Below are 21,823 nucleotides of genomic sequence, written 5' to 3'. Positions count from 1 at the left end.
AAGGAAGTATTGACTAACTTTGGCTGCCTTTGGCATTGTTAGAGCAGCAACATGGTTGCTCGAATGGGTAGAACTTTTTGATCGTCAATTTCAGTTATGGATTGAAGCACGGGGAGATCACTGTGAACAACTGCTGTGAATGCAGCATCTACATCTACCTCTATTCTCCAAACAGCCTCAGTGCTTGTGTCTCCTTCCCCGCCACCGCCCCCCCCCCCCCCCCCGCCCGGTTTTACCTCTATGCGCCCCTCTTGCATTTGCATATGGTACGGGGGAAGAAGTACCGTCGTTGAACCTCACCATAAACTCTAATTTCTCTTATATCTTCTCGTGGCCATTTCGCGATGAGTATATTGGAAAAACTTAAATGTAACCTGACTCTCCTTCGAACGCACGCTCTGGGAGCTTCCAAAGTCAACCTCTTCGTGATTCTCAACACCTCTTTTGTATCGTCTGCGTATCACACTCGCACTTACTACACGATCCAATGACGACAGATGCGGCTATTCATTGGATTATCTCTGTCTCTTCTGTTAATCTAACCTATTAAGGTCAGAATCTGATGATCAATAATTATCTATCTCACAAGCGTTTTTCTTGTCCTATTGTAATATATTAAAGCCTACTTTTATTCGTCTTCCACCCATTTGTTTCACTACATGGCCTGTACATTTTCGTTTAATTTTCGTCTCAGTCATAATTTCACCTTCCACTCCAGGACATTTCCCAATCTACAAACTAATGGTCCTTAAGTTACTCAGAAGTGTATTTTGGATACATCTACTAAACAGCTACCTTCCCCTGTAATCCAGAAGTTGTTAGCAATTGATTATTAATAAACTAGCATATGTATTATTTATTGCATCGATCCAAGTGGCGCTTTAGTTAATACACCGTGCACTTTTTCACTGGATATGATAAATCACTTCAGACTAATGCCGATGTGCTTATTTAAGTATGATCATAATCAAATCACTACGTATCTTTTTGTGGTGTGTCATTTGTTTGATGTCAATAGAGAGTTGGCGTACAGTATCTTGAAAACATATCTGCTGCTCTAAATAGTACGTGGTCTAGTTCGCCGTTAAGTGTTGTATTTCAAAATAAAATTTTCAGGCAAACATGCAACCAATTATCTCTTTATCAGAATTACTGATAAAACTCGAAAGATTGACAACTAACAGTTCGAATATTCCGTGGTCATTCTTTCACAGCACGAAATACATCTTACATCTGCACATTTACGCAATCCAGTTTATATTCGAATCACAACAAATGCCTTACGAACACGGAACTCCCATTTCATGGAGGCCACGTCTATTGTAGATGAAACCAACCAAGTAGTGTGTTGAACGAAAACTGAGAACGATGGCCTGCGTTGAAACCTCCGAGCTGTATTCGCAAGGATTAAATGGGATGAATGATGCACACGAACCGCTGAGTGACTTTTGTCGTAAGAGGCATAATCGTTATTTCCACAAGTACATTTCCGTCTCATGGAAAACGTATGATTGTTTCTTCACGCTGTAGTAGACAATGCACACACAGGGGACTGGTGACCATAGATGTTAAGTCCCATAGTGCTCAGAGCCAATGCACACACAGTATAGCTTTCTTGTAGCTTCTTTTACGAAGTGTACAGATTCTTCCACAATTCCTTAAACCATCGGTACGCCTTCAAATATATAGCGATATCACGATTCTATTTCCTAAATTCTTGTCTGCAGGTAATGGAGATTGCTGACAAAATGGAAACGATTACGATTCAGACTTAACAACTGACTCTAACATAAAATATGCCAATGATATTCAATAGAATACATTGTTGTCAGTTTCTGTTCAAGAGGTTACGCATTTCATTTAGCTTGTTACAAAGAGATTGCATTATGGATAACCGTTTCAGTCCTTTTTGTGTACCGTTCTGTAAAAATATTAAAATAAAATTGTGACTGTTACATTTATATTGATCTTTTAGAAAGTACAAGTAAATTTTCAGGCCATAGATAAATATATATAGTTATTTGTTGCTTATTTATCAAAATGGTTCGGATGAAATACAGCCATGTGCTCTTTCAAAGGTCCGTGGAAGCTTCTGCTTGCCTGTTTAATACAGTGTTGAAGACAGCTTTCCTAATATGCCTCTAAACATGCCACGAACTTTACCAATATTTTGAGCTATAAGGTGTCCCAATTTGTGTTTCTTTGCAAGAAGAAATGCAATGTCAAGCTTCTTGAATATTTTGGCTTCGTTTTCGGAAATAATTCGTCAAATACTTCCTTTGGTTCTTGTGCTGTGCTTATTTTACTTTTTGTGCTTAGTTTCTCATTGTTTTTTCTGAATATCGATTGATCTATTTAGGTGTTTTTATTGTAGGTAATACCTGTTGGTGAGTGTTCTAAGGATGGTGCAATATTTTTGTATAGGTATTTCGTAACATTTCTGCATGTGGAGAGGTTGGCTGTCAGGTGCTGTATGTCCAAAATTCAGCTTTCTCAGGAGAACCAAATTAAAGTTTGTAGCTCATAACTATCATTAAGTAAATTACGGCATGACAATATCTTGTAAACGTAAGTTTTCTAGAACAATGTGTAAAATGTTTCAATTACCGCTAAATTAAAACTTTCAGAGGAATTATCTTAAAAAATTTTGGAAATGGAATGAGCTTAAATGAAAGTTGACAACCTACTGGAAAAAGAGCTGTTAATTATTGTCGGTAGATACTAAGAAAACGGAAATCTGAAAAACACAAAATTAATGTTCCGACAAAGCATTTTGATGTTGTCGTTGTTTCTTCAAATTGTTCGTCACTGTTTTAAATGATGACCACAATGTAAACCTACAAAGAAATGATAGTGGCAAGGGGTTATACAGTTCAATAGGTGTGACATATTATTTTCTTTGCTTCTGTGACGAATTTTCCACCAGGAGACGCTGTTCGAAATTGGCACCGAGCAAAGCTCAGTGACAGACGCCCAGCTATGCTTCCAGAAGACGCCCTTTTCTCAAATCAAGCTCTAAGAATTTATCCTTGTCATTTAGGACTTATTTATAACAACAAATGTTGAAACTGCTTTATAATACTGGATATGATGCACTTTCGGCCAGTTGCTTTCATTCTCAGCACCTTTTTTTTCTCTTTGTGACACACTTTAAGAGGTCTTTGTTAGAAAATCTGAACATTTCATTCCATAAACCAAAACCTTATTCGTTATGGGGTGGTGTTAGCATACCTGACTACTATGAGAGTTGGATGTACACCATTCCACTGCCAAGACGCTCAGCAGCTTAGTTCGAGCTAAGCAAACTACTGAGCTAGTTTGGTAGAGTAGACTTGGCGATTAAGAATAATTGTTGCCCATAGAGTTAGCGAACACTTCCTGTAGTAGTAGCAAACTATTGTAATGTATAAAAAATATGACCCTGTGATGTATTAGGTGATCGGTTAATGTAGTATTCGTATTGTTGTTCAAATTAAGATTTAAAGAAAAAACATTGAACTAGGTCCCACATCACTTGTCGGAAACAATGATTTCCTGTCCAGTAATGATAACTGGTCTCAGCCATTTTTCAGTTTTTTTTATTACACCACTTCGCAGCGAGCCAGCTCATATGTGAAACATTGTTGTCTTCTCTGGTCTGCAGCCGGATCTTCGTATCACGTGGACTTGAATATTCTGCTGCAAATCCGAGAAGAGTATCGTGTATGTCAAATAAATTGGCTTCTTGTCCATGGCGAATAGTAAATGCACATGATCCACTGTATAAATCTGCACAAGACATGTAGAGATAGATTTTACAGTAATAGATCGCCACACCGCAAGGAATCTTACAGTGAAAACGAGAAATTCGTCCTACTAAAGACGGCTTGTGAATAAAAGACACCTCTGTCCTTATGCAAAAAGTTAGTCGGCTTGTCACTGAGTGACAGAGTTGTTGAGTGTCCTCGTTATGGATATCGTGCCACATCCTGTCCAATTGGAGCGTCAGATCGCCAAATACCAGGGCTCGCTGGAGGGCCCTACCCACAATGCTCCAAACGTTCTCATCTTGGGAGGGATTCGCCGACCTCGATGGCCAAAGTAGGGTTTGCAAACACGAAGACAAGCAGTAGAATCTCTCGACGTGTGCAGGGGAGCATTGTGTTGCTGAAATGTAAAGCTTGCCATGTAGGGCCACAAAACAAGGTGTAGAATCTCGTCGTCGTACCTCTGTGCTGTAAGGGTGCCACGAAAGACAGCCAAAGGCGTCTTGTTCTGAAAATAAATGACTCTCCAGGCCATCACACGTGGTTGTCGGATCATATGGCGGGCAGAAGTCAGGTTCGTATCCCACCGTTATCTGGAGCGTCTCCAAACATGTCTTCGTCCTGGAATCCCATTGGCTGGAGCTTAGGTCTCTTCAGTGAAGAGTTCCGCCTCGAACTGAGCATCAAGGATCCGCAAAGACTTGTCTGGAGACGCCTCGGACAGCGGTGCGGTACCAGCCTGACTGAGTTTCTACCGCTTGTTTTCGTGCTTGCCATACCCTGCCTTCGCCAGCAAGGTCTCCGGAACTCTGCCCAACTAAAAACGTTTGGACCATTATGGGATGGGATTTTGACGATATAATGCTCCAGTTGGACAGGATCTGGCACGATTTCCTTCAGGAAGACATCCAATAACTCTGCACTTATATGGATATGGTGTCTGTTCTTTCGGACATGTCCGAAATAACAGAGACCATTGATGACCTGCAGCCGTCTAGAACGAAATTAGAATTAGATATTAATACCTTCAGCTGCTGACGGGCGTTGATAATATCAACGGAGACAGGTGAAAGTGTGTGCCCCGCCCGGGCCTCGAACCTGGGATCTCCTGCTTAGGTGACAGACACTCTATCCATCTGAGCCACCGAGGGCACAGGGCACAGTGCGACTGCAGGGACTACCTCGCGCACGCCTCCCGCGAGACCCCCATTCTCATCTCATACGTCCACACACTACATTCGTAGTGTCCCTACCCCCACACTTATTACTCGTGGAAGACATTCTTACCAAGTCCCGTAAGATTTCAGGTAATATGTGTGCATCCGCACAGAAGATGAAGGTCACGCCCAGTGTTGCCAGAACTGTATGCTTATATGTCTGGAAGAACAGACACCATATCAAAATGGCTCTGAGCACTATATGACTTAACATCTGAGGTCATCAGTCCCCTAGAACTTAGAACTACTTAAACCTAACTAAACTAAGGACATCACACACATCCATGCCCGAGGCAAGATTCGAACCTGCGACCGTAGCGGTCGCGCGGTTCCAGACTGAAGCGTCTAGAACCGCTCGGTCACACTGGCCGGCGACACCATATCCAAATAAGTATATAGTTCTGGCAATACTAGAAATGACCTTCCTCTACTGTGGGGAGGCACACATATTACCCGAACTCTCTGTAAGTCTCAGCACCAACTACTTGCACGCTGTCATCAGTGTAGAAATCTACACATTATTTGCAGGAGTGAATTTTCGTAGATTCCATCTTAAAAATTTGCTCTAGTAAGTTTCTAGAGAGGTTTATGCAAAATATTACACGTTTTGTTCCACCAGTTCTGGTTATGCAGCATTCCATTTCTTTGTATACGCTCGTAGTCCGCAATTAAACCCACCTGACATAGACCACTCATTGTTGAACATGTTTCACTATACGCCTTGCAACAGGTTCGCAAGCAATCACTTTGTCAGAGAAATCATTGTATCTATGATATTTGCTTACCGTAATTGTTTTTTTCGATATTCCGATTCCACATCAAAGAATTTTGATCGTGAGGTTGTTTGACCCAAGTTCACACCTCAGGATTACGGGATTTATTCCGCATGAACATAGAACATAAGCGTAAACAAGTAAAGCGTGTGATCCCTAGCGAAAGGCTAGGCTAGGGAACACGTCTATCCTACTTTGCTAGAAAAACACGTGTCTAATCAGAGCATCATATGCATCGACGTTACATTGTGGAGACTGCACTAATCGAAGGGTTTTGTGTATTTCATTACGACAATCCCTTAACAGTAAAAGGAAGAAGATTAGGGTTAAAATTAATCGTCGTCAGCGAGATTATTACAGACAGAGTACAAACTCTGATCGTAGAAGAAAAAGGTAGGGTAATAGCCACCTACGTTTAAGACATGATTCAGAGGAACCATTGAGGGGCTATCGGAATAGTTGGACGAGGAGTTAAGCCTCGTTCTTCTCCTATTGGAAGACGGCAGTAGTTGTTGTCAACTGTCGAAATATACAGTTTTCCCCAGGTATCGATACTATGACTCGCTTTGCACTGTTCGTCTGGCGTCGATGTGTAAACGGTTTCCTGGACCATCAAAGAGGAGCGCCGAATCTTTTAAGCAACAATGAGACTACGGATGCATTCTGTGAGTGTCAATCGAAAACAGTCTCTTCTGAAAAATTGTTCTATATTGTGTCAAAGTATTTCTGACATCTGTTTAGATGACTGCCATATTTCAATTTTTATCGTTATGATGATACCCGCTGGCAAACACTGTCTGTGCGGTTTCCCTACGGTTTCATCAGTAATCACAGTCCCTGCAAATTCTGAGCATTTCATCAGTAATTGCTATGGGAATTTGTAGAGCGCAAAGCTATAACCCACCCCCAGCACACTCCTTGACCAATAACTTGGTCCCGTGTGTAGCGGTGTATTCGCGGTATGTTTGCTGAGAGATCTAGCTCGAAATGTGCAAGAGGTTGGATTGGCGGATGCTAAACGCACCCGATACATAGGGCCACGAATCATAGTACAAGTTGGCACGAATTACACCTGCCATTCTCGGTTTCTTTAGAAGACTGGCTGAATTGGTGAACTCATTAAGCCATGGAAGTATGGTTTACTATCTGCGGAATTATACCCCGAAATCATCGTGGTCCACTGGAGTTGAATGGAAGACTTAAACCGAAGCTTATACGATTCCATGACGATCTTGGTCGAGAATTTCTGACCCCCGCCAAAGAGGTTGAGACTTGCGGGTCACTCACTAAATAAAGGAAGGGACTACTCGGGTATCAGAGTACGCCAACGTGCAAATGGTTTTTTTTTCCGTAGGTTAAAGATACCCGACGATGAATTAGGCGCCGTACTTCGAGAAACGAGTAGATAATTCACGTTAATCAAAGTGGAGAACGTTTTTCCTTCAGATGAGAAAATGCTAATGAACCGCAGGGGCTTCAATGGTAAAACTCTACAGTTATTTGCACTTGTTAAAGATAATAATATCTACGCAACACTAGGAACAGAAAGCTGGCTGAAACCGGAAGTGAACACACTCCTGGAAATTGAAATAAGAACACCGTGAATTCATTGTCCCAGGAAGGGGAAACTTTATTGACACATTCCTGGGGTCAGATACATCACATGATCACACTGACAGAACCACAGGCACATAGACACAGGCAACAGAGCATGCACAATGTCGGCACTAGTACAGTGTATATCCACCTTTCGCAGCAATGCAGGCTGCTATTCTCCCATGGAGACGATCGTAGAGATGCTGGATGTAGTCCTGTGGAACGGCTTGCCATGCCATTTCCACCTGGCGCCTCAGTTAGACCAGCGTTCGTGCTGGACGTGCAGACCGCGTGAGACGACGCTTCATCCAGTCCCAAACATGCTCAATGGGGGACAGATCCGGAGATCTTGCTGGCCAGGGTAGTTGACTTACACCTTCTAGAGCACGTTGGGTGGCACTGGATACATGCGGACGTGCATTGTCCTGTTGGAACAGCAAGTTCCCTTGCCGGTCTAGGAATGGTAGAACGATGGGTTCGATGACGGTTTGGATGTACCGTGCACTATTCAGTGTCCCCTCGACGATCACCAGTGGTGTACGGCCAGTGTAAGAGATCGCTCCCCACACCATGATGCCGGGTGTTGGCCCTGTGTGCCTCGGTCGTATGCAGTCCTGATTGTGGCGCTCACCTGCACGGCGCCAAACACGCATACGACCATCATTGGCACCAAGGCAGAAGCGACTCTCATCGCTGAAGACGACACGTCTCCATACGTCCCTCCATTCACGCCTGTCGCGACACCACTGGAGGCGGGCTGCACGATGTTGGGGCGTGAGCGGAAGACGGCCTAACGGTGTGCGGGACCGTAGCCCAGCTTCATGGAGACGGTTGCGAATGGTCCTCGCCGATACCCCAGGAGCAACAGTGTCCCTAATTTGCTGGGAAGTGGCGGTGCGGTCCCCTACGGCACTGCGTAGGATCCTACGGTCTTGGCGTGCATCCGTGCGTCGCTGCGGTCCGGTCCCAGGTAGACGGGCACGTGCACCTTCCGCCGACCACTGGCGACAACATCGATGTACTGTGGAGACCTCACGCCCCACGTGTTGAGCAATTCGGCGGTACGTCCACCCGGCCTCCCGCATGCCCACTATACACCCTCGCTCAAAGTCCGTCAACTGCACATACGGTTCACGCCCACGCTGTCGCGGCATGCTACCAGTGTTAAAGACTGCGATGGAGCTCCGTATGCCACGGCAAACTGGCTGACACTGACGGCGGCGGTGCACAAATGCTGCGCAGCTAGCGCCATTCGACGGCCAACACCGCGGTTCCTGGTGTGTCCGCTGTGCCGTGCGTGTGATCATTGCTTGTACAGCCCTCTCGCAGTGTCCGGAGCAAGTATGGTGGGTCTGACACACCGGTGTCATTGTGTTCTTTTTTCCATTTCCAGGAGTGTAGAAGCGAAATCTTTGTTTCACACAGGGTGTTTCAGGAGAAACAGTAAATATTTTGGGATGTAGTAGTATATATTAATTCTAATAAAAAATTTCATATAACACGTGGACTGTTATCATACGTTTCGGAAATACAGATTTTGGAATGTAACCTGTTGTGTACAGCTTCGTACACAATGATATAGAGTGGTACGACAATCGTCGTCGTAGGCAAGTTGGACAGCAGCAGAAATGATCAATAAATAGATTAACATAGTAAACTGAATATTTATTTAACTTTTATTTCTCCAAGAGAACGAAGATTCAGAACAAATATACAGCAAGCAGTAGAGTCCAGCTGTCAACACGGATGAAGCTCACTGTTCTAAAACTATGGTGTCGGTGCGATGAGTTTCCAACCGAGAGTGGCTGAGCCTCTGCTGCCGGCGTTCATGGTACAGAGCTACTGGAGGCGCCGCTCAGTTGGCACGCACGATAGGGTCTGCCAGATTCCACGCGACCGTTATTGGCGTCAGAGAGAAACTTGCAATTCCGTTGCTATGACGCCCATGGGGTGGTATCGATACGTGATATCAAATAACCCAAGTAAATACAGAACTTTATAGGCAAATGATTAAGTTCGAAGTTGATTTCCTTGAATTCCACCTCCGATTTTAACCGATTTCCGAATTCACTTGAACAACACTGCATATAAATCTTCAGAGATCATGTTGGGGTAAGGTCCAGAAACGTTGGTGGTTAGAACGTGGTCATATGTAACGATCCATTGTCGGGGAACATTAGGTTTAGACGATGTGTCACCTAACGAGTAGAATGTGCAAGGGGTCCAGTCATGCTGAAAGAATATGTAGTCAAAGGTACCTCTTGCAGTACGGTTGGAAGCCCGTTTTCCAGAAAGTCCAGACAATGGGGCTCTGTGGGGTGAGGCAGCAACACAAAAGACCCAATGAACTGATTGTTTATCGTACCACACCACACATTTACAGACGTGAAACTGTGTCTTCATGTGGGTTGTCGTCGGACCACCGATTGGAGTGACGGATATTATTGACACTGTCACCAGGGAACATGGCTCATCAGTAAATAAAATTAAACGTATTACTCGGAATAATTACCGATAAAATACGAGGAGTCTACCATCGAGCCGGCCGGAGTGGCCGAGCGGTTCTAGGCGCTACAGTCTGGAACCGCGCGACCGCTGCGGTCGCAGGTTCGAATCCTGCCTCGGGCATGGATGTGTGTGATGTCCTTAAGTTAGTTAAGTTTAAGTAGTTCTAAGTTCTAGGGGACTGATGACCTCAGAAGTTAAGTCCCACAGTGCTCAGAGTCATTTGAACCATCTACCATCGACTCCTTCTCGAAGATGTTGAATCCGTCGTAAATGACGAGGATAGAAGACGTACATAAGTAACGTCCATCATATTCTTCAATGTAGAATAGCGAAACACGTAGAAATTCGACGGGTTCTTGTCGACGGACTACGTTCTATCGACTAAATAACGTCTCATGCGTCATTCACACTCTTTACTTTTAAAATTTCAGATGAGAGACAATTGATGGGTGCTGCAGAAGTCGCACACAGTTTAGTGAAAACACGTGAAACACTTTCGCATTTGAAAAGTGTATTTACTTTCTTCTATAGTCGCAATGTTGTCTGTTGGCTACCAGTTTCGGTACATTGTACGACCATCAGGACGTCTTATGATCAAAAAATCACAGTACATGGTTAAAACAATAACCTAAGAAACATTTACAAGGTATTTTCTGTTATAATATAAAACGTATGGTATGGAGTACAACCTTGAAATACATAGGTAGCTTCTCGCCGCTAGCACGCAACCGTCACGCTCGCTTCCCAGGTAGGTGTGCCAAAAACTGCAAGTTAAGGTCAATGCTAAGCTTTAAATAGAATCAAATTAAGGCCAGCAGTGGCAAGAACACCCTCTATATATAGAGATTCCTCGTCTTTCTTCTTAAGAAAAGTCACGTTGTAAAAACATCTAAAGAATAAAAATCTATAGGACATAAAATTTACGAAATTACGTAATGAAACAAAAATAAAAGAGTCGCCACCGAATGAAATAATAAAAGCTAAATAGCAAAATTAGGTTGCCTGCTCTGCGAAGGTAATGTATTTTTGTCACGTGACTCATATTCTATAACGAATATATAGTATGACAATTGCCAAGACTGCAGACGAAGAGCGGATACGGAAATGACTGGACGGATAGTTCATAATTTTTTGAAAAGAATGAAATGAGTCCCGAGGGAGATTTGGACGCAAATCTTCCGGGCTACAATCGAACACCGTGACCACTCAACCACGACGCCGTGCTTCTTCTGATTCTTTCGACGTTGCACATCTTGAGCTTGTACCGGTAACCGTTTCTATTTTGCTTCTTTTTTCACTCAGTGCACCTTCTTCCTATTTTCATGCTTGATCTATGGCAATTTGGAAATTTGTGGTAAGATCTTATGGGACTAAACTGCCGAGGTCATCGGTCGCTAAGCTTACACACTACTTAATCCAACTTCAACTAACTTACGCTAAGGATAACAAACACACCCATGCCTGATTGAGGACTCGAACCTCCAACGGAGGGAGCCGCACCGAAAGCGACAAGGCGCCCCTGACCGCGCGGCTACCCCACGCGCTTCATCTGTCTTCAGTTTTTGACAGGCTTTCCACTAGTGTATCTTACCACTGAATCTGAGGGGGGTGCGATGTGGACTTTCCGTTGTAAGTATTGCTCTACAACTGTCAGGTGAAGATTTCTGCTCTCATTATTTTCCAGTTTTCCTGTTTACCCCAGCAGTGTCGTTGAGTAATCTGCGCCTCTCGGCACCACTGCATCACATTTCCTCCACACTCTGACGCAGTTCATCAACCCGCCACAGGCGTGAGAAAGATGACTCGTTAAGTACCATGCAGTTGTGAGAAGTCCATTGTATGGTCTTTGGTATCTTTGGTATTAGCAGAAGCCCACAACACTAATTCATACGACTGCGTCGTTCTGTGATTGTTATCCCACTGTGACATTTTAATACAATACTTGTGTTCCAACACTGGTAGCGCTGTAAGTCTATAAGTGAAGAGACCACATTACATTCGTAGCTAACACGTGCATTTTCATCTTAAATCAGTAAGTCAAGTCCATTTAAAATATTCTCCTGATCCTTCCTGCCTTTACAATCCCACACTCTGCCGTTCCAAAAGGAATCTTGAGCTATTCTGTTTCGTACAGCACTGTACGAGGCCCTCCTTTAATTTCCTCGAATGTAAGTACATTCCTTAGACCCTTGTGATACCTAACAAATGCTTTATCTTCTACAGTTAAACAGAACCTGGTCATCTACAATATCTGCTCATTCGTCTAGAAACCCAGCCTTGCGGATGTCACTGGTTCATCTATAAATGACAACACGTCCTCCAATGACTTGCCCAACGGGGTGGTAACCAAATTGGCACCAGCTGAATCTAACGGAGGAGTGGTTCAAACTGGATGAGGTTCTATCCTCTCTCATGGCGACTAGATGCCTTTTGATAGTTTTAATGATGTCCAGTTTAATTTTTAATGTGTAAGTTAAATTTGTATCCAAATCATCTGATTCTTTTTCCAGCGAGTAATTTAATAAATACAAAGGAGATATATTCTCTAATTCTAATTCATGCAGGATTTCCATGTACAGCTCACATTTAACAAAATGTATGCCAATTAAATGTAGTTATTCATCAGTTTGAAACTCCGCTAATGGCTGTTCTGTTGCTAGGTGCACAATGTGCACCACATTTAGATACACTGTAACCATCCTTTCTAAGTAGATCCAAATTGGAATTAATTTGTATAAACAGATATTTGCTGCATCCTTCATTTTATTTATTCATTAGAATAATCCTTTCCAAGGGTAGAATAAATCCACTATGGTTTTGCTTCTTTGTGTATAATTTTCCTTGCTGCCAGACTTCCCTCAGTCCTTTCCTTGCTGGGTACACTTCCTTCCATTTGTCGACTTTTTTCTTTCCTAAAATCCTGCCATTTCTGTTGCTTCTATAAGATTTATTCTGTTATCTATTATGTCCATCATAATGCCCGGTTTTTCATATCTTTTCCAGTTTCAGTGAACCATATGAGTTTGGATTTAGTAAGCTGAAGCTCTATTTGGTTAGCCCATTACTATCTATCTGTTTTATTTTCCTTAGAATTCTTCTTCCAACCTTTCCCAGTTTTTCACGACCACCAACTTTTTTTAGTGTAAGTAATCCTGCAGTATATAGTGTTTCGGGCCTTACGACTGCTTTATACTGCCTTAGTTTTGTATTAGAGAACAAAATTTTTTTTTGTTTATGAAAGGCAGTATTCATTTTATATATTCCGCTTCCTATTGCTATATTTTCTTTCGTATTGTTTGTTATCCATTCTCTTGGTATTTAAAACAGCTTGTTTAAGATATTGTGGTGTTACAACTGTTAAGATTTTGGTGGTATAATTGATATTTGCTGCGAACTGTAGTTTCTCCGTAGTTGAACATTCTTAGTGTTGATAGATTTCCTCCATTCTCTCACTACATTCTCCACTGCGTAGCGGTGACAAACCATCCCATTATCTTACCCCTGACTTTTTTTTATAAAAGGTTTTGACAGTTCCTCCCTAAATGTTCTGTTTGTTCAAGTTCCTTTATTCCTGTTGTTTCATTATCCGGTCTAAATTCCTTTATAATGTTGTTTTTTATCAGTTGAGTCAATGTCTTTTTAAAACCACAAAAGTTTTCATATATTTAAAAGTTCTGATTTTCAAAATTTTGAGTATGTTCTTTAGATTTAGTACGTGCTTAACACAAGACCTTTCCTTCCTAAACCTCGCTTGATATTCTTGTAGATGTAGGTCATATATTCCTATAGCTCTCTTCAAAAATGCCATAAGAAGTTCCCTAGCAAGAAGGAGAGCCCTTTATAAGTGCTAGGATCCGTTTTTTTTTTTCTTTTTTAAGTAGTGAATTTATTAATGCCAGGTCCATTATGATGATAAGCTGTTTGCTGTCCAAATTTAAGTAATTATTTCTGTCATTCAGAATAATGTCACTGGAGTGTTTCCATAATTTAGCAAATATACTGTCTTCTCCTGATGCTTCGTTATTTTCAAGTATTTTAATGATTTCTCTGATTTCCTCTATTGTTGGTGGCTTTGATAATGGTTGTATTTCGATTATGTTGTCAAATTTAAATGGTTCTTTGGGTGGATCGCAGTTATGTAGGTCTTTGAAGAAGTTCACAAGTATTGTGCAGTTTTCAGTGTTATTGTACGCATCCTTCTGTGTTTTTGAGTTTATAAACTATAATCTTGGTGATGTGCGCTTTCGTAAAGTATTTTGAATGTTTTATAAACGTTGTTTTGCTTCAAACATGACTTAGTTGAAGTCAGTAGACATTCTATATGTTGTATTCTGATCTTTTTGAGATCTCTTGATGCAAGTTTCCTGGCTTGTGTAAAATTTTCTCCGTTTTTAGCATTTTTATTTGCACTCCAAATATTCCAAGCTCATGGTTTCTTCACAATTGACTCATCACAGTCATCATTCCACCAGTAAGTTCACAATTTTATTTTTAAGAGTAGTAGTTTCCTATGCAGTCTGAGTAATGTCATTTATTAAAGTTGTTTCTAATTTGTTATAAATGATTCACTGCAGTTCAAAAGGAACAATGACGTACGTAATTACAGTACTGGAAGGAGAAATGGCGTTTATTACTCCACATTAAATTTGTTTTTAGAAGAAAAAATGGTTCACAATGCCGTAATTAAAATTTTTGATAACTTATCCAGTGACACGTAATCTTTGACAGACAGCATACTAAAATTTTAAAACTAACTGTAAAAGTTTCTCGAAACAAAATTGATTTCAACAACTGACAGATATCGACAGAAAATTCGTTGACTACAAAACAAAACTGACTCATTTCTACATAAAATTGGTTGATCCCACGAGAACGTCGGAATAGCAGTGATGAGTGACATCCATTCCCGTTTTGATTTGCTTATAGAAATTATGAATATACTGTACCAATATGTGGTGGACTGTACGGTGCCTTGTTCTTCCACACGTCTTAAGAAAAATATGCCATTAAGTATTACTGCTGCTACAAATAATGTTATTCCAGAGGCCTTAAAAAAGTATCATCTTCTTTCAAATAGAATTAAGCCACTCCTTATTAAAGAAATTATTCCTTTAAGGACAGTTCTTGTGGAAAAATGGGAATGGAAGAGATCAAGGTCAAAAAACGAAAACTCCTGAATATCTCAATACTCTGAAACAAAATTTGCACAGAAGTGCAGAAAAGTGAGAACTTAGATAAATATTCGTATTTTTCCAGCATAATGACCCGGAGGACTCCTCATATCTTGTGAAACAATGGCCTCTTTATAACTTTCAGAATGTTTTTCGGACGCCACCTTCACCATCGGACCTCATTCCATAGAAAATTTATGGGAGGTACTCGTTGGAATAGGCAAGAGGGCTACAACCAACTAGAAAGAAGATCTGAAAAATTAGCTAAATGAAGAATAGGAACTAGTGGGGCGTGTGTACACTGTCAAAATAGCTGATTAGAAGTAAAAACGTCTGAATGCGATTGTAAAACAGAGGGAATACCAAACGGAGAATTTAGCGCCAATATTATTCCTCTATTCAGGAACCTTTATATTGTTACCCAACATTAAAGACCCTATATTGACATTCTTTGTAATATTATTTAAGAAAATAATTGATTGTGATGTTACCTAACAAACTATGTGACACATTTTATACTTATTAAGACGTTATATAATGTATTTTGTAATTGCATCTTTCACTTATTGAGATTTCATTTCTTTGGCAAGTATATGTGTAGAAACACATACTACTACAAATAGTGACGTAAGCGACTATTGTTGATAGGCTCTCAATACAAATCATGAGCCAGGACTGGAAAATACTACTGGAAAAACAGATCCGACTCTACTGACTCCTGCCGGCTGGTGTACCCCAGCGGTTCTAGGCGCTTCAGTCTGAAACCGCGCGACCACTACCATTGCAGGTTCGAATCCTGCCTCGGGCATGGATGTGTGTGTGATATCCTTAGGTTAGTTAGGTTTAAGTAGTTCTAAGTTCTAGAGCACTGATGTCCTGAGATGTTAAGTCCTATGGTGCTCAGAGCCATTTGAACCATTTCTACTGACTCCAATCTTGGGGACGAAGGGTAAAGTGGGCTTTACTGTTGTCAACAATAAGTTCTGTCAGTGAATGAAATATTCCATGAACTGTGTACAAAGCCAGACCAACAGGCATTACATACATTGACCGAAAAAGGATAGTGCATTGAGAGTGGCTAGTTGCTAGCCGAAATCTAGATATGCCAATAAAAATTCCAAACGACGACTGATAGCTGAAATCTATTATTTGTAAAACATTAAATTTTATATAAGAAAACTGAAACAACGCAAATATAAAACGCCCACATATGTCTCAATATTATGGGAAACTAATAATATCTCAGAAAGAGAATTAACATTAATAATATTTGATTCTTTACATTTCTCATTACAAAAGTACTAACTGTTATATAAATGGCTCTGAGCGCTATGGGACTTAACATCTGAGGTCATCCAGATTCTGAAAGAAAATCCATTCAAACTCATTATACAATAAAACATCCGATAGAAACAGCTTCTGTGCATGATAGCGGACTTATAACTAAAAGGCAAAACTATTCAACAAATGTTGTTGTAACAGATGTAGAATGTAATACAACACGTATAACATTCAACTACATATTGTAGTAAAAATTAAAATAATATGAATAGTTGTCGTGTAATGGAAGCCATACATGGTCCAAATTATACTAGCGCTAAGGATACATAGTACAAGCTATACAAATGCTGTCTGTATTCCATTAGACTACATTATTATTTTTCAGTTCAACGTTAGGTCAAGAGTCTTGATTTTACAAAGCAACTATTTACACCTAGAGTCACTCTGCAGTTTTTCAATTTGTAGATGTTATTTAACGAAAGTTATGCTATCTTCTATGAAGCTAATGTTAACATTTGTGCATTTCTTTATAATTGGCCCGCAGTGACTATCTAAGACTACCGCACTTGAGGGTGGTTTGCATTATTCTTAGATTGTTATTTGCTTCTAAGTATAAGAACATAGACAAGTCCTACATAAAATTAAATCAGGACAACCAGAGTGTATCTTGAACATGAGTATATGTTGGGGCATTTATCACTCCCACTAACCGCTAATTATTCATGTTATTTTATTTTTTACTACATGTGTGGTTGAATTTTATATGTATTGTAATACATTTCTGTCCCATACAACAACATTTCTTGAATAGTTCTACCTTACAGTTATATGGACGCTATCGTACTTGGAGGTTGTTTCTCCTAGCTTTTACACTGTACAGTGAGGTACAGCAGTTTCCATTCAGCATCTCGATATGTAATAGTTAGTATTTTTGGAATGAGGAACGTAAAGGACAAAATATTGTTAATGTTAATTCTCTCTCTGTGATATTATTAGTTTTCCATAATATTACGCCACCTGTAGGCGTCTTCTGTCTGTGCTATTTCAGTTTTATTATACAAAATTTCATATCTCTATAGTTAAAACCTTTAGTTACTTCAGATGTTTTTAAATTATTATTTTAGTTTTTCAACCTTTTTTGATTATTGTATTACACTATATTCGAATTCATTATACTGTACTGCCACCTTTTGGCATTTTCGCTGACCTGTAAGTCAATGTATACAGCGCCAGTGAGTCTCTTTGCTACGTTCGTCTAGTTAAGCTTTACTAGGCGTTATGACTTTATCTTATGTCGTATTCAAATTATTACAAAGATCCAGAATGAGATTTTCACTCTGCAGCGGAGTGTGCGCTGATATGAAACTTCCTGGCAGATTAAAACTGTGTGCCCGACCGAGACTCGAACTCGGGACCTTTGCTTTTCGCTGGCAAGAGCTCTACCATCTGAGCTACCGAGGCACGACTAACGCCCGGTACTCACAGCTTTACTTCTGACAGTGAGTAAAGCTGTGAGTACCGGGCGTGAGTCGTGCTTCGGTAGCTCAGACCGAGACTCGAACTCGGGACCTTTGCCTTTCGCGGGCAAGAGCTCTACCATCTGAGCTGCCGAAGCACGACTCACGCCCGGTACTCACAGCTTTACTTCTGACAGTGAGTAAAGCTGTGAGTACCGGGCGTGAGTCGTGCTTCGGTAGCTCAGATGGTAGAGCTCTTGCCCGCGAAAGGCAAAGGTCCCGAGTTCGAGTCTCGGTCGGGCACACAGTTTTAATCTGCCAGGAAGTTTTATTACAAAGATGTTTGTGCAATATGCTTCACATACGTATACTGTAAATACGACTGTAAGGTATTTTCTCACTGTAATTCTGCTGTACATATCTTTGTTTCATTGACTCTGCGTCATATCCAAGTAATTTTATTCTATGTTGTTTTACAGCTGACATTTCCTTAAGAATGTTAACACTATAATGACAAAGAGTCTTACCTATTCTCTTGACTTGAGACCGCATGTTTGTATCCTGGTGTGTGGCCCTACTTCTTTCCCAGATCTGAAGATGATAGTTTAAGTGGGTGAAACTTGTAGAGACTGTTTTTTACGTTGCAATCTCGGTCGAATAAAGTTTTTAGTAAAATCTACAACATTAAAAAATCATATTTCCATACACAACACACTCAGAAAAGTCAGACCTATTCTTCTTAGGTGAATTATTGTTTCACTATTTTTGTTACAATTTATTCGGATCGATGGGAATACAAAAAAGGCAGTAAATCTCCTAATGGATCCAGTAACAGTAGCATCTATCGTTTACTTTATTTGCGTGTTGTTTGTAGGACGGTATATTGAAGTGTCCGATTTCAGAAATGAGACTGTCATTGAACTCGATGGTTCGTGTCATTCGGCTCACTCTAGGTACAAGCGCGTCCTACATCTGTCCGTTGTAGCTCAGACGGGCAGACGAGGACTAAAGCGTTACTTCAGGCGGAATTCGTCGGCGGTCGAGTCGCTCTGCGCGTCCTGATCGTGGTAGCCGGACAGCTCGCGCTGGATCTGCTCCAGAGTCTTCCCCTTGGTCTCGATGACGAAGAAGAAGATCCAGACGGCGCCGGCGAAGCAGATGACGCCGTATATCCAGAAGGTGACGGCGACGCCGAAAGCCTCCACGAGGTTGGCGTACGTCTTGGCTACGACGAAGACGAGGATGAGGTTGGTGGCGCCCACGATGGCCGTGGCGACGGGCTTCACCTCGTCGGGGAAGACCTCGCCGAGGATGGCCCAGGGCAGCGGCCCGGAGCCGATGGAGAAGAAGAAGAGGAAGGCGCACGTGGAGGTGACGGGCAGCCAGCCCAGCCCCGCCGCCGAGCCCGTGTCGCGCACGTGGAAGAAGGCGCCCACGCCCGCCATGCTGGCCGCCATGCCCACGTGGGACACCAGCAGCAGTGGACGGCGCCCCGCGCGGTCCACCACCAGTGCCGACGCCAGCGTCGACAGCACCTGTCAGACGTACACACACCGCATTACCACTGGAGCCTGCACCACCATTTCAAGTAGTGCCAGCATCAGGGAAGTGGCGGTAACGGATTTACACTAATGGCCCTTAAAATTGCTACACCACGAAGATGACGAGCTACAGACGCAAAATTTAATCGACAGGAAGAAGATGCTGTGATATGCAAATGATTAGCTTTTCAGAGCATTCACACAAGGTTGGTGACGGTGGCGACACCTACGACGAGCTGACATCAGAAAAGTTTCCAACCGATTTCTCATACACAAACAGCAGTTGACGGGCGTTGCCTGGTGAAACGTTGTTGTGATGCCTCGTCTACTGAGGTGAAATGCGTACCATCACGTTTCCGACTTTGATAAAGGTGGGATTGTAGCCTATCGCTACTGCGGTTTACCGTATCGCGACATTTCTGCTCGCGTTGGTCGAGATCCAATGACTGGTAGCAGAATATGGAATCGGTGGGTTCAGGAGGGTAATACGGAACGCCGTGCTGGATCCCAACGGCCTCGTATCACTAGCAGTCACGATGACAGGCATCTTATCCGCTTGGCTGTAACGGGTCGTGCAGCCACGTCTCAGTCCCTGAGTCAACAGATGGGGACGTTTGCAAGACAACAACCATCTGCACGAACAGTTCAAAAATGGTTCAAATGGCTCAGAGCACTATGGGACTTAACATCTGAGGTCATCAGTCCCCTAGAACTTAGAACTACTTAAATCTAACCAACCTAAGGACACCACACACATCCATGCCCGAGGCAGGATTCGAACGTGCGACCGTAGCGGTCGCGCGGTTCCAGACTGACGCACCTAGAACCGCTCGGCCACTCCGGCCGACACGAACAGTTCGACGATGTTTGCAGCAGCATGGACTATCATCTAGGAGACCATGGCTGCGGTCACCCTTGACGCTGAATCGCAGACAGGAACGCATGTGATGGTGTACTCAACGACGAACCTGGGTGCACGAATGGCAAAACGTCATTTTTTCGTATGAACCCAGCTTCTGTTTACAGCATCACGATAGTCGCATACGTGTTTGGCGACATCGCGGTGAACGCACATTGGAAGTTTGTATTCGCCATCGCCATGTTAGCATTGACGGCACTTTGAACACTGGACGTTACATTTCAGATGTGTTACGACCCGTGGCTCTACCCTTCATTCGATCCCTTCTAAATCCTACATTTCAGCAAGATAATGCACGACCGCATGTTGCAGGTCCTGTACAGGCCTTTTTGGAAACAGAAAATGTTCGACTGCTGCCCTGGCCAGCACATTATCCAGATCTCTCACCAATTTAAAACGTCTGGTCAATGGTGGCCGAGCAACTGGCTCGTCACAATACGCCAGTCACTATTCTTGATGAACTGTGGCATCGTGTTGAAGTTGCATGGGCAGCTGTTCCTGTACACGCCATCCAAGCTCTGTTTGACTCAATGCCCAGGCGTATCAAGGCCGTTATTACGGCCAGAGGTGGTTGTTCTGGGTACTGATTTCTCAGGAACTATGCACCCAAACTGCGTGAAAATGTAATCACATATCAGTTCTAGTATAATATATTTGTCCAATGAATAGGCTTTTATCATCTGCATTTCTTCTTGCTGTAGCAATTTTAATGGCCAGTAGTGTATTAGAACTGACGTCGGAGACGGATGCTATCGAAATGATTGGCCAACATCGAAATCGAATTCGTACGTGGAAGAGATATTTACGTAATCATCATTTCTACCTAACGACGTAAACTGTAAGGTTCATAAGAGGGGTGTGCAACGGGCGTTCAATAAGCAAAGCAACCCTTTTTTTTCTCCGCCAATTTTGGTTGAAAACATGCATAATTTGTCATGAGACAACGTGGAACATTACCGTTTTATGAAGGTCCTATAGGTAAAAGTGTTGTACGTAGTCTTCAAAATGGCGTCTGTAACGGAAGTGCGTTCCAAGCAGACAGCTGTCATCGAGTTTCTTTTAGCGCAAAACCACAGCATGAAAGATATTCATATGCCCTTGCAGAATGTCTACGGAGACTTGGCAGTGAACAAAAGCACGGTGAGCCGTTGGGTCATGCATCTGTCGCCACCACTATGAAGTCATCAAACCTGTTGGATCTCTCCTGTGCCGACCGGCCGCACTTAGACGTAACTCTTCCACTTTTGGAACGTGAGGACACTATTATTCGATGTCGTCGATGGAACGCAATCAAACATCTCACTGCTTAACTGGACGTATCTGTTGGCAGTGCTGACACATTCGTCCACCCGCTGGGGTACTCAAAGGTGTGTGCCCGCCGGGTTCCTCGCCGCCTAACAGCAGACCACAAAGAGCAACGAATTGCATGCGTGTTAGGAGGATGATCGTAAGAATTTTTTGTCGAACATCATCATAGGCGATGAATCATGGAGCCATCACTTTTAATCGGAAACAAAACGGCAGTCCATTGAGTGGTACCACAACAAATCTCTCCGGAAAAGAAATTCAAAGCAGCAACCTCAATGTAATCAAAGTCATGGCGATCGTCTTCTG

The 21,823-nt window shown here is 42.3% G+C and overlaps 1 protein-coding gene across 1 annotated transcript in view; it reads right to left on the bottom strand.

The window, feature by feature from the left end:
• Positions 1 to 18,621: 18,621 nt before the first annotated feature.
• The window catches only part of LOC124606060 (facilitated trehalose transporter Tret1-like), a 57,080-nt gene continuing 53,878 nt past the window's right edge, over positions 18,622 to 21,823 (bottom strand). Inside the window, 1 exon segment of the mRNA XM_047138022.1 lies at positions 18,622 to 19,284. Coding sequence (XP_046993978.1) covers positions 18,763 to 19,284 — 522 coding nt within the window. The 3' untranslated portion in view covers positions 18,622 to 18,762.

Source organism: Schistocerca americana, chromosome 3 (genome assembly GCF_021461395.2).
Source record: "Schistocerca americana isolate TAMUIC-IGC-003095 chromosome 3, iqSchAmer2.1, whole genome shotgun sequence".
Lineage (NCBI taxonomy): Eukaryota > Metazoa > Arthropoda > Insecta > Orthoptera > Acrididae > Schistocerca > Schistocerca americana.
Note: the sequence above shows the minus strand (reverse complement) of the source record. Positions and strands in the feature narration are given on the sequence as shown.